This window comes from Giraffa tippelskirchi, chromosome 13 (genome assembly GCF_054371585.1).
Source record: "Giraffa tippelskirchi isolate mGirTip1 chromosome 13, T2T-mGirTip1v1.2.pri, whole genome shotgun sequence".
Lineage (NCBI taxonomy): Eukaryota > Metazoa > Chordata > Mammalia > Artiodactyla > Giraffidae > Giraffa > Giraffa tippelskirchi.
In genome coordinates, this window is record NC_137287.1 from 103,996,772 (window position 1) to 104,010,191 (window position 13,420).

General features: G+C 52.1%; 1 protein-coding gene across 2 annotated transcripts in view; it reads right to left on the bottom strand.

The window, feature by feature from the left end:
* Window positions 1-297: 297 nt before the first annotated feature.
* COMMD7 (COMM domain containing 7) overlaps window positions 298-13,420 on the bottom strand; it is a 73,838-nt gene continuing 60,715 nt past the window's right edge. For both annotated transcript variants that reach the window (XR_014073831.1, XM_081559672.1), the window contains one exon: window positions 298-1,153. Coding sequence is in view for 1 of the 2 variants with exons in the window: in XM_081559672.1 (XP_081415798.1) it covers window positions 960-1,153 (194 nt within the window). In the remaining variant the exon portion in view is untranslated. The remainder of the gene's footprint in view (window positions 1,154-13,420) is intronic.

The window sequence follows — 13,420 nt, forward strand, 5'->3', positions numbered from 1 at the left end:
AGGGCAGAGAAGCAGCAAGAACACAGACTTTCAACCAGCAAACCTGGAAATGACCCCTAGGTCCACCCTCACAGGTTTGAAAATGTCAAGTGACCGCACCTCCCCAAGCCTTGGTTTCCTGTTCTGTTCATAGGAGGTGGACAACAGTCATTGTGAGGATTCAAGGAGACACCACGAGAAAGGGCTGGACACACAGTAGGAGCTCTGAAAAGTGGTGTTTTCCACTGAGGGTCACAACAACCTCCAGGGCTCTCCCAGGGTCTGAACCTGACCCTGGTCCTACTTTTAAACTATGAGTTTTTTTTTTTAATTAAAGAAAGATTTATTTATTTGGCTGCACCAGGTCTTAGCTGTGGCACATGGGATCTCTTCTTCTTTTTTTTTTTAAGTTACAGCATGTGGGATCTTTAGTTGTGGCACGTGGGATCTAGTGCCCTGACCAGGGATAGAATCCAGGCCCCTTGCATCGGAGTCTTAGCGACGGGACCACCAGGAAAGTTCCTAATCTATGGAAGTTTGAAATCACGGTACATGTGAAATTTACAGAATACACAGAACTGAGCTGCCCCTGGTTGGAGCACTCTAGGCTGGCACAACTGTCCTCTTGCCCTCCCCCCAAACTTATTTATTTTTAATTGAAGGAAAATTGCTTCATAACATTGTGTTGGCCTCTGCCATACATCCGTATGAGTCAGCCACGGGTATACATGTGTCCCTTCATCTTTAATCTTCCTCCCACCTTCCCACCCCTTCCTGCCCCCCTGGGTTGTTACAGAACCCAGGTTTGAGTTCCCTGAGTTACACAGTGAGTTCCCACCGGCTCTCTGTTTTACTCACGGTAGTGTACATGCTTCCGTGTTACTCCCTCCACTCGTCTCACCTTTTCCTCCCCTCCCCACCGGTGTCCGTAAGTCCACAACCATCATCTTGACAGGGCCTCTGCTTCCGCAGTGTCTTCCTCAGGCCAGGGGCTGTGCCAGGTCCCAGGGGAGTGGGACTCCCCGAAGGAATCTCCTCCTTTCCTCCTCACAGCTTCCTCCGCAGGGCGTCCTCCATTTACCCCACCTCACAGGTGGAAAGACCAAGGCTCTGAGCCACGAGGTTGCTTCCCACAGCCCACAGCCAGCAAGTGGTGGAAGTGGGATTTGTTTTCCTGTAGAGGTATATTTATTGACATGGAAAAATGTTTACAATCTATTATTAAGTGAAAAAGCAGCACATAGGGCAACAGAGTATAATTTGAAAGAGCATCGTTAAAATGTTAACAGTGGTTGTCTCTAGGTGAGAGGATTATGGACCTTACCATTTTTTTTTCTTTTTTCTTCTTCTGCTTATGTGTATTTCCTAATTTTTTATAGCAGCTTTATGGAGTTATAATTCACACACCATACAATTCACCCATTTAGTGTTCAATTCAATGGCTTTTTAGTTTATTCAGAGTTGTGCAACCAACACCATGGTTCTCTTTTTTAAATATTTATTTATTTGATTGCGCTTGGTCTTAGTTGGGGCACTCGTGGTCTTAGTTGCAGCACACCGGATCTTTAGCTGCGGCACATGAACTCTTGGTTGCAGCATGTGGGATCTAGTTCCCTGACCAGGGTTTGAACCCAGGCCCCCTGTATTGAGAGTAGGGTCTTAGCAATTGGACCACCAGGGAAGTCTCAACACTGTTTTCAAATATTAGCATCACCCCTCTCCTCAAAAGCCCTACCCATTAGCAGTCATTCCCCACTTCCCCAAACCCCTCTATAGATTTTCCCATTCTAGACAATTCATACAAAAGGATTAATGCATGTGGTCTTCATGACTGATTTCGTTCACTCAGTATAATGTCTTGAAGTCTCACCCATGTTGTAGTGTATATCAGTAAGTCATTTGTTTTTATGGCCAAATAATATTCCATATTATATTTATCAATTCATTAGTGCAAAGGCATTTAGATTATTTCTACCTTTTGGCTATTGTGAATAATGCTGCTATTAACATTTGTGTCATTTTTGAGGGTGGACAGGTGTTTTTAATTCTCTTGGGTAGATATCTCAAAGTGCAATTGCTGGGTCATAGGTAACCCCAAATTCAAGCTTTTGAAGAACTTTCAGACTGTTCTCCAATAAGACTGCACCATTTTATATCCCCACCAGATAAAGGCACGGTTTCGCTACATCCTTGCCAACATAAGTTGTTATCTATCTTTCTGATTCTAGCCATCTAGTGGGTGTGAGGTGGTATCTCATGAGGTTTGGATTTGCATGTCTCTGATGTTCAAGCTGGATTTAGAAAAGGCAGAGGAACCAGAGATCAAATTGCCAACATCCATTGGATCATAAAAAAAGCAAGAGAGTTCCAGAAAAACATCTAACTCTGCTTTATTGACTATGCCAAAGCCTTTGACTGTGTGGATCACAACAAACTGTGGAAAATTCTTCAAGAGATGGGAATACCAGACCATCTTACCTGCCTCCTGAGAAATCTGTATGCAGGTCAAGAAGTAACAGTTAAAACCGGACATGGAACAACAGACTGGTTCCAAATTGGGAAAGGAGTTTGTCAAGGCTGCATATTGCCACCCTGCTTATTTAACTTATAAACAGAGTACATTATGCAAAATGGCAGGCTGGATGAAGCACAAGCTGGAATCAAGATTGCAAGGGAGAAATATCAATAACCTCACATACGCAGATGACACCACCCTTATAGCAGAAAGCGAAGAAGAACTAAAGAGCCTCTTGATGAAAGTGAAAGAGGAGAGTGAAAAAGCTGATTTAAAACTCAGCATTCAAAAAAAGAAGATCATGGCATCCGGTCCCATCACTTCATGACAAATAAATGGGGAAACAATGGAAACAGTGTGAGACTTTATCTTCTTTGGCCCCAAAATCACTGCAGATGGTGACTGCGGCCATGAAATTAAAAGATGCTTGCTCCTTGGAAGAAAAGTTATGACTAGACAGCATATTCGGAGAAGGCAATGGCAACCCACTCCGCTACTGTTGCCTGGAAAATCCCATGGCCGGAGGAGCCTGGTAGGCTGCAATCCATGGGGTCGCTAAGAGTTGGACACGACTGAGCGACTTCAATTTCACTTTTCACTTTCATGCATTGGAGAAGGAAATGGCAACCTACTCCATTGTTCTTGCCTGGAGAATCCCAGGGACGAGGGAGCCTGGTGGGCTGCCGTCTATGGGATTGCACAGAGTCAGACATGACTAAAGCGACTTAGCAGCAGCAGCAGCAGACAGCATATTAAAAACCAGAGACATTACTTTGCCAACAAAGGTCCATCTAGTCAAAGCTATGGTTTTCCAGTAGTCATGTATGGATGTGAGAACTGCACCATCAAGAAGGCTGAGAGCCAAAGAATTGATGCTTTTGAACTGTGGTGCTGGAGAAGACTCTTGAGAGTCCCTTGGACTACAAGGAGATCCAACCTGTCAATCCTAAAGGAAATCAGTCCTTTAGAAGGACTGATGCTGAAGCTGAAGCTCCAATACTTTGGCCACCTGATGCGAAGAACTGACTCACTGGAAAAGACCCTGATGCTGGGAAAGGTTGAAGGCAGAAGGAGAAGGGGACGATAGCAGATGAGATGGTTGGTTGGCTTCACCGACTCAATGGACATGAGTTTGAGCAAGCTCCAGGAGATGGTGAAGGACAGGGAAGCCTGGTATGCTGCAGTCCATGGGGTTGCAAAGAGTTGGACGCGACTGAACTAAACTGAACTGATGGTTCATGGTGTTGAGTGTCTTTCATGTATTTATGGGCTCTTTACATGTCTTCTTTGGAGAATTCTCTACTTGGATCCTTGGCTATTTAAACAATTGGGTTATTTGTATCTTTATTATTAAGATATTGGAAGTAGGATTTGGAGCCAGGTCCTGCTGTACCAGGGCTTCCCAGGTGGCGCTAGTGGTAAAGAACTGGCCTGCCAATGCAGGAGATGTAAGAGCCGTGAGTTTGATCTCTGGGCTGGGAAGATCCCCTGGAGGAGGGCATGGCAACCCACTCCAATAATCTTGCCTGAAGAATCCCACGGACAGAGGAGCCTGGCAGGCTACAGCCCATCGGGTCACAAACAGTCGGACACGACTGAAGCGACTGAGCACACACACCGCTGGAACAGATCCTGCACTTGCAGGCGTGCACCTCTGCCTCCAAGGAGCTCTGGTCACACCCTGGAGTCTTGCCCACCCTTGGGGCAGGTGAAGGCCAGCACAGCCACCCAGCCTGGAGGGGGCTAGGTGCACAGTAGGTGCCCAGGTCCACAGGTAGACAGACAGAAGAACAACTCTATCTCCAGGAACTGGTGAGCTGAAGGGAGAGAAAAAATACTCAGGACAAAAAGTCTGCACCCCAGAAGGAAGATGTTCCCAAGGCCCTCCTCCAGGAGGTGGAGATAAAGCCCTGAGCGGCAACTCCTTCTCGCATCTTTGGTGGTGATGACCTTTCTGCCCATTTTCATGCTACTGACTGTTGGCCCACGTGAGACTGGGAAGGAGATGCCCAGAAGATTAGCAGGGAACCCGAGATGATATCTGTCCAGAAGCAGGCTGTAGTGGGTGTGCAGGGGCAGCAGCTAGACAGGAGAGAGCAGAGCCTGAGGGGGCATGGCCCCACAGCAGTGCCTCTGCCCTGGCCACAAGGACCCACTGCTTTGTCACCAAGGGCACCCATATCTTGAACACCCAGCTCTGGAGTCCAGCTGCCTGAGTTCAAATGTCAATCCCACCACCTCCTTGCTGTGTGACTGGACATGTTACTTTCCCTCTCTGAGCCTTGGATCTCCTCTGAGGCTCTCCTGTGGAATGAAGCTCATCAGGGTGAGGATGAAATGAAAGCATCAAGGGGCCTTAACTCTGCCTCTGGTGGAGCCAGGCTGTGGACGGCACAGCTCACCCATGGCTCGTCCCCACCTCCCACACTCACAGCCAGCAGACTGTCACCCTGGGAAACAGCAGCCACAGGCTCCCTGAGAACTTTAGAGACCAGCCACTTGCAGGGAGCTGCTCCCTCAGACAGGAGCTTAATGCACAGCTGCAAGGGCCAGGCAGCTTCTGGGGCCCTGTGGACTCCAGAAGGTGGACCGTGCAGTGGTTTTGAGAGCAGCCCCTCTCTCAGGCAGTCTGGCTTCAGATCCCAGCTGTTCACTTACCAGCTGTGAACTTGGACTGGGACTTGTCTCTCTGTGCCTTGGTTTACCCTTAAGGAAGCTGGTGAAGATGACAGTCCTTACTTTCTAGGGTGGTGTGAAGATTAAATGTGTTAATAGAGAAAACAGGGATAAAGTCTTCCCAGGTGGCTCAGTGATGAAGAATCTGCCAATGCAGGGGATACAGTTCAATCCCTGGGTTGGGAAGATCCCCTGGGGAAGGAAATAGCAACCCACTGCAGTATTCTTGCTGGGAAAACCCCATGGATGGGAGAGCCTGGAGGGCTGCAGTCCATGGGGTCACAAAGAGTCGGACACGACTGAGCGACTGGGCACACACAGGGATAAAGTCTTAGCTTTAAAATAAAGACGAGAGTGGGACTTCCCTGGTAGTTCAGCGGTTGAGAATCTGGCTTCCAATGCAGGGGACGTAGGTCTGATCCCTGGGCAGAGAACTAAGACCACATGTGCTGCTGGGCATCTAATAGGCCCATAGGCCACGGCTAGAGCAAGTCCACATGCCCCAAAGAAGAGCCCATGTGCTGTAGCAAAGACCCAGCATGGCCAAATAAAATTAATAAATGAGCGCATAAATAAAGGTGAGAGCATCTTCTGAATTTTTTTCTTCGAACCCCACACTCCTCAAAATTCTTCCAGAGTCCTAAGATTCCTCCAGCTCTGATATGTGGAGTGGCGCAAAGTTCTTTACTACGTTGAAAGTGAAAGTCGCTCAGTCATGTCCAACTCTTTGCGACCCCATGGACTGTATAGTTCTCCAGGCCAGAATACCGGAGTGGGTAGCCTTTCCCTTCTCCAGGGGATCTTCCCAACCCAGGGATGAAACCCAGGTCTCCTGCATTGCAGGTGGATTCTTTACCAGCTGAGCCACAAGGAAGCCACTTTACTATGTTGTTACCTCCCAAAGTAGATTTCAGAGCCCGCTAAGCTCGCTAGATGGTCCAGGACATTTGAAAAGGACCTTGTCATCAGAGAGGCCTGGCTGCTGTGTAGACAGAGCCGCTGCCTCTAGAACTTCACCAGTGCACATGAAAGGCTCTGAGAAACCCCGCAGAAAAGAAACTGTGTCAGATGGTTAAGTCAGTGTTTTCCCAAATTTATTAGACCATAAACACCCTTTTCTGCCCAATACCAATTTAACATCCTCCTGGAAAAAACACTGATGGTCAAGGTCATTTCTAGTTTGTAGTTTCTGCTTCACAGAAGAGACAGAAGGTTTTCTAAAGATTTTTCATCCCTGCATTGGAGAAGCCCCTGCCAGTTTTTCCAGCACTTTGACACTCGCCCACAGAAAAGCGCTGCACGGCTGCGATACACCCTCAGCCCTGCTCCCTGGGGCAGAGAGGACCAGGTGGAGAAGGCCCCCTCATGGAAGCCCCCAGGACTGGCCCAGCTCCCTTCCACCCCCTGCAGCCGCCTCCGGCTCCAGACCAGACGGCACGCCCAGAACACTGTCAGGACAGTAGGCGGTGTCTTCTGGGAGCCTTCTAGAGGAGTAGTTGCCAAAAAGGAGCTGCTGTGGGTTGAGCCAGCCCAGCCTCAGGCAGGGGAGATGCCTTAGGAGGCCCTGGGGCCGCCAGTCTCCATCAGGAGGGACAGCACCACTTCCTAATACAGTCGTCTCCCCCGTCTCCCTGTGAGTGTTTCAGCAGTTCTAATATTTGGCGACCAGAGTACATCTCCCCACCGGCTGCGTGAACACAGGACAAGTGCCAAAATTTATCTCCAGGACTGTGGGGTTTGGAAAAACGAGCTGAATCAGTGAGTCAGTGGAGGAGAGTTACATTTATTGAGCACCTACTACATTCTGGGTGGTTTGTGTAAGAAGCTCTGCCATTATGATGAGATCTCAGTTCTGATAATAACCCCATTTTACAGATGGGGAAACTGAGGCTCGAGGTGGTGAGTTAACATGACCAGGGACAAAGCAGAGCTGGGATTCAAACCCAAACCTGGTTTCGACTCCCTAATTTCCTACATGCCCACCCCCCCACCCCGCCCCCCATCGTGCTGTTTCTGGGCAGCCTGGCTGAGACCACTGACAGCTGCTACCTACTGTGTTTCTGGCCTCGTTCCCTAGGCCCCACTCATTATTAACCCAGGCTCCCCAGGCTGGGGTATGAGGATGGGAATCAGAGGGAGGAAAACAGTCTGGCCCCTAATGCTCTGGTCCATGAAGAAACTGGCATTTGGGTTTGTTAATCCCTGTCCTGGGCTTCCCTGGTGGCTCAGATGGTAAAGAATCTGCCTGCAATACAGGAGACCCGGGTTCGATTTCTGGGTCTGGAAGATGCCCTGGAGAAGGAAACAGCAACTCACTCCAGTATTCTTGCTTGTAAAAGCCCATGGACAGAGGAGCCTGGCGGACTACAATCCATAGGGTAGCAAAGAGTTGGACACGATTGAGAGATTGACATTTCACTTCACAGCCCATGTCCTGGAGAACTGGCTGTCTGGGCCCCAGTCCCCTGATCATCATTGGTGCGCGGACTGGGAGATTTTGAAAAAAAAGATCAGTTTTCTGAGTGTGCTAAGCTGAAGGCCCCAGCCCACCAGCCTGCGGTGACCCTGCCAACCCGAGGACCACCCCCCTGGGAACCAGCTGGAGCTGGCACCGGGGCTGGGCCCCTTTTCTCTTTGCCATTCCTGTGGCTCTTGGCTGCAGCCTCCTTTCCTGCCTCCTGCCTCGCCCACCTCTCAGGGTCCTGGCACAGAGCCTAGGGAGTTAGGCCCTCTGCACAGACCTTGGGAAACCCCTCTTTCCTCCCCAACTCCCCAGAATTTCTTCAGCAGTGGGGCTGTGGGCTGGGGAGAGGGTGGATGCTCCCACTTATCCGTCTCCGGGAGGGCCCTCACCTGCTCTGTCTGCACAGCTGCAGGGAAGGGACATCCCACCTGGAGTTCCCGGCCCCCCCTCACCTGGTCACACCTTTCCACCTGCCCTTTACAGGAAATGCCCATTGGACACTGTAGGAGAGCAACCTCCCAAGTGCCACTGTGTGCCAGAAGCCTCTCCTTCACCTGAGCTCATCCTCAAGCCATCTGATAGCAGGCTTCCTTATCTCCATCCCGAGTGGGGAGCCAGTTCACGGAGAAGACAGGGACTTGTGCCAGGCCATGCAGGCAGGCAGTGCCAGGCATCTGTCCCGGGACGGCTGACTCTGGAGTTGGGGGTCCCTTCTCCTACTACAGTGCAGGGCTCAGGGATGCAGGTTCAGGATTAAGACTGCTGGGCTAGAGTTCCGGCTCCTCCACCTCCTTGCTAGGTCACTTGGGGCTGGTTACTCGACCTCTCTGTGCCTCAGATTCTTCATCAATGCTGTCAGAGAGTCCCTGAGTCCAAAGCCTGAGTGAGCTATGTGGTTGAGTGACTTCACCTGTCTGTGCCTCGGTTTACTCCAATTTAAAACAGAGCGGTGGATACACACACAACAGTGGTTGGTGTAAAGATTAAATGTGACAATTGTACATCTACCTACAGCTTTCTGGCAGGTGGTGCCTGGCAGACCCGTGGGGCCTGCTGATTGTTTGCTAGGGTTGCGGTCAAGGTGCTGCTCTGCAAAGAAGCACAAGAAACAGATCTCAGAGGGCATCTCTGGGCAGGGACAGTGGGCGGGGGGACCTTAACTTTCTCTATATGTTGTTTTGTGCCTTTAGAATTTTGTATTACTGGATTGGCCAAAAACTTTGCTCCAGTTTTTCTGTAAGATGGTACAGAAAATCGGAACATAATTTTTGGCCAAGTCAGTACAACTGTGGCGTATTACTATTTCCAAAGTTGATTACAAAGCTATCGTACAAAGATGCTTCCTGCCCTGACCCACAGCCTTGTGCAGGCCAGAGACCCCATCTCTCCGGTGCCCCCTTCCTGCTTGGCCCACCCCTCTGTAGCCACACCCGGGCCTCTTCCGGGCCCTGCCTTTTAGCCCACTCCTGTCTCCCAGCAAGTCCCTAGCACAGCCTCAAGGGCCATAAGGTCTCTCCTTCCAAGCACAGGCCTGTCCCTTTTACCATGGGATGTAGGCTGAGCCTCTCTTCTCCACCATCTCACCTGTAAGTGAGATGCTGCTATCTCCTGGGGTAACCGTAAGAACTAAAGCGTGAAAGTGAAAGTGTTAGTCACTCAGACGTGTCTGACTCTCTGTGACCCCATGACTGTAGCCCTCCAGGCTCCTCTGTCCATGGAATTCTCCAGACGATACTGGAGTGCGTTGCCATGCCCACCTCCAGGGGATCTTCCTGACCCAAGGATTGAACCTGGGTCTCCTGCAGTGCAGATAGATTCTTTACCATCTGAGCCACAAGCAAAGCCTAAATAATTATCACAGTGTGTTAATCACTTAGTTGTGTCGGACTCTTTGTGACCCCATGACTGTAGCCTGCCAGGCTCCTCTGTCCATGGGATTCTCCAGGCAAGAATACTGGAGTGTCATTGCAATGCCCTCCTCCAGGGGATCTTCCCAACTGAGGGATCGAACCCCTGTCTCCTGCACTGTAGGCAGATTCTTCACCATCTGAGACACCAGGGAAGCTCTAATGAGGTGCTAATTTGTGGAAAGGGTCAGATACAGTTCCCGGCCCAGTCCTCCTGTCCTCTGAAAGGGAAAAATGATGTTGAAGGAAAGCTGCCAAGATCCTGGAGCTCATCTCTAGCCACCAAGCCCCCTCCTACCCTGCAGGCGGGCCTCAAGCCTCCCAGGCCAATTCCTGCCTCCAGGCCTTTGCACCTGCTCTTCCCTCCTGGCCAGCCCTCCCGATCTTCTCATCACGCAATTACTCCCAACTGCTGGCCTCCTCTGAGAAAAGCACTGTGTCTGAAATGGCCCCCACCCCCTCCTCTATCTCTTGCCCCTGTTTATTTTCTTCATGTTACTTACCATTGTCCCAAAATGTTTTGTTTTGTTTCTGTTTTAATTTTGGCTGTGCTGGGTCTTTGTGGCTGCTTGGGCTTTTCTCTAGTTGCTGCAAGAGGAGGCTACTCTCTAGTTGCAGTGCACAGGCTTCTCACTGCAGTAGCTTCTCTTGTTGTGGAGCTTGGGTTCTTGGAGGTGTGGGCTTCAGTAGTTGAAGCACACAGGCTCAGTAGCTGTAGCTCCTGGGCTCTAGAACGCAGGCTCAATAGTTGTGGCACATGGGCTTAGTTGCTCCATGGCATGTGGGATCTTCCCAGATCAGGGATCGAACCCGTGTCTCCTGCATTGGCAAGCGGATTCTTTACCACCAAGACACCAGGGAAGCCCCCAAACTGTATTTTTGAATAAGCTCTTTTTAGGGACTAGTTTTAAATTCACATAAAAGTTGCAAAGACAGTACAGAGGGTACCTATGTATCCTTCACCCAGTTTTCCTAATGTCAGCTCGTTACCTAATGGTGGTACATCTGTCAAAACGAAGAAATTAACACCAGTGTGTTACCGTTAACTAAACTGCAGATTTAATTCAGATGAAATTATACTTTCCCTTTATTGACTACTTGTTTTCAGCTGCCTCCCCCACTGGAAGGAAAACGAATGCAGGGAGATTGCCTCACTCACTCTCCACCAACACCCTCACCATGGTGCTCAGTTGCTCAGCCGTGTCCAACTCTTTGCAACCCACGGACTGTAGCCCGCTAGGCTCCTCCGTCCGTAGGATTTCCCAGGCAAGAATAATGCAATGGTTTGCCATTTCCTCACCTGGCAATTAATACTGATTGATAAAAGGAGGGGAAATAATGGTAAAAAACAGCCACGATGCCTGAGGACTTGCTCTTGTTCCAAGCGCACTAAACGTTGTAAATCCCTTTATCCCACGACAACCGAGGAGGTAGCGGCTACTTGTGGGGAAGCTGAGGCCAGCCCAGTTCGGTGGAAGCCGAGGCCACACAGACGGTCAGTCCAGGGTGGACGGGCTCGGGCACCTCCTCCCGGAACCAGAATAAAAGCGGATCCTCCCCGTCCTTCGTCCATCCGCATCAGAGCTGGGGGGGTGGCACCCTTCTGTCGGCACCCAGGATGCTGAGGCCCCAGTATGGCTGACTTGCCTGAAGCCACAGATGGACCGGAGCGCAGGGCTGGGCTGGAACCTGAGCCTCCCCGCTCCAGCTGGTGCCCCCGGCGGCAGCTGCCCTGGCTCCTCAGGAAGGGTGTGGGGTGTCTCTGCCGGGGCCACCAGCCCCGCCCTGCTCCCAGGAAACAGAGCGCCTGCTGCAGCCACATACTGTGGGCTCACTCGTGTGCCCCTGACTCCCAGGGCCCTGCAGATGTGGAGTGGGGCGAGACCCCCCAGCACGCCCCTCTGCCCTGGGCCTCCGGGATCTGCAGCTAGGAGAGGTAGGTGGGAGGATGGACACCCCCTCCATCCCGGAGGGTCAGCCTTCTCTGGGGAGCCTGCTGGGCTCTGGGGCAGGGAGAACAGGAAAACGGGGACTGTCCCTTTCCGGATGTGGGGTAGGAGCAACACAAAGGGAAAAGATGTCCCTAGCCGTCACACAGAGTTGGGACGGTCACCCCAGTCCAGCCTGGGTTCCGCCCAGCGCCAGCCCGGCATAGACCCAAGGCCCTAATAATGTTTGCTGGATGCCTTCAACACAAGTGTCAGTGCCCAGAATCTCCTTGAGGCTTCAGCCAGGCGTGCCCGCCCCATCCTCCATTCTGCGGAGCTGAATAAGGATGGGGGGGGCGGGTGGTGGTGACAGGGGACACGATGAGGTGGTGGCAGCCTCTGTGAGAGAGGCAGGCCACTCAGCCCAGGGCTGGAAGGGAGGTAGGGGTGCCTTGTGTGCGGCTAATTAAACAGTGACTGTGATGAATCGGGGAGAGGCTGCTGCTTGCTAATTAAAGGTGCGGGCGTCTTGCCTGGCAAGGGTGGAAGGCAGGGGCAGCCCTGGAACCGTGTCGTGGGGCCGGGCCAGCAAGGACGGTGCTGGCTCTGGGCCTCCCAGCAGGAGCCCCGTGACCCCCTCCCCACTTCCCTATCTCTCCTCCCCACCTTGCCCGGGGCCTCGGACTTCCCCTCCCCACCAACCCAAATTGCTTTCCTGATAAGGGCCTGGGCGTTGGGGAGGAGGAGCCTGGTGGGTGGGCATCATTTTGAGCCCTTGAATCTCCTATCACCCCCTCCCTGCAAGACCCCAGAGTTGGGCAGAGGAGTCCAACCCTGACTCTCGATCCCCTCTGGGAGCCTTCGCGTAGGCAGCTGGGAACGAGGCCCCAGGACAGTTTATAGAATCGTAGATGCTGAGACTCACAGGCTTAGGCATCACCCAGGTTTCCGGCAGATGTTGCCAGGCTCCTTCTTTGCCTCAGATGCCTGGTGGGCGTGAGAGAGACCGAGGGAAGCTCTCCTTTGGGCCTCAGTGCTTCAGTGCCAGAAAAGGCCGATCAGAGCAAATGCTCTCTGACCCCTGAAGGTTCCTAGAGAGTGTACACGAGGATCCCAGGGCTGCCTCTCTCTGCCCTGGGTTGGCTTAACCAGGAGGCTCAGTACCTAAGAGCCTGGGCTCTGGAGGCTGGACGCCAGGGTCCAAGTTCCACCATCGGTCAAGTGTGAAACCTCAGGCAACATAGCTTAACTGCTGTGTGCCTCGGTGGCCCTGTCCGCACAGCCGGGGGAGGTCATGCTGCCTACGCGAAGGCTCCCAGAGGGGATCGAGAGAGAGAGAGAGAGAGAGAGAGAGAGAGAGAGAGAGAGAGAGAGAGTCTGGGTGAGATGCTCTGCACGGTGTCCGGGCCATAGAACAGGCCCAGGAAGTGTCGGCCATTGTTATCGGAAAACTGGGGCAGGCGGGCGGGTGTGGCCTGACGCCTGCCTCGCCTCCACATGACCTCCGCGGGCAGCCCCATGCTCTGAGGACCATTACACTTCACACCGGGGCTCTCACATCCTCCCTGACCCCGACAACCTTCTGAGGGAAGCAGAGCAGCAAAGACGAAAATGGAAAGCTCAGGAGGGCTCAGCAAGTGGCCCAGAGCCCTGTGGCGAGCAGAGGCAGCCCCCAGCTTCAGGTGGGACCCCGAGTCATGAACCAGCTACCACGGAGGGAACTGAGGAGAAGGGGAGAGTCACTCTTGCCCTTCAAGGGGGCCAGTCTGCAAGGGCAGAGAGAAACACAAGTAACGGGCTTCCCTGGTGGTCCAGAGGTAAAGAATCTGCCTGCCAAAGCAGGGGACATGGGTTCAATCCCTGGTTCGGGAAGATCCCACATACCACGGGGCAACTAAGCCCATGTGCCACAACTACTGAGTCTGTGCTCTAGAGCCCCAAAGCCGCAACT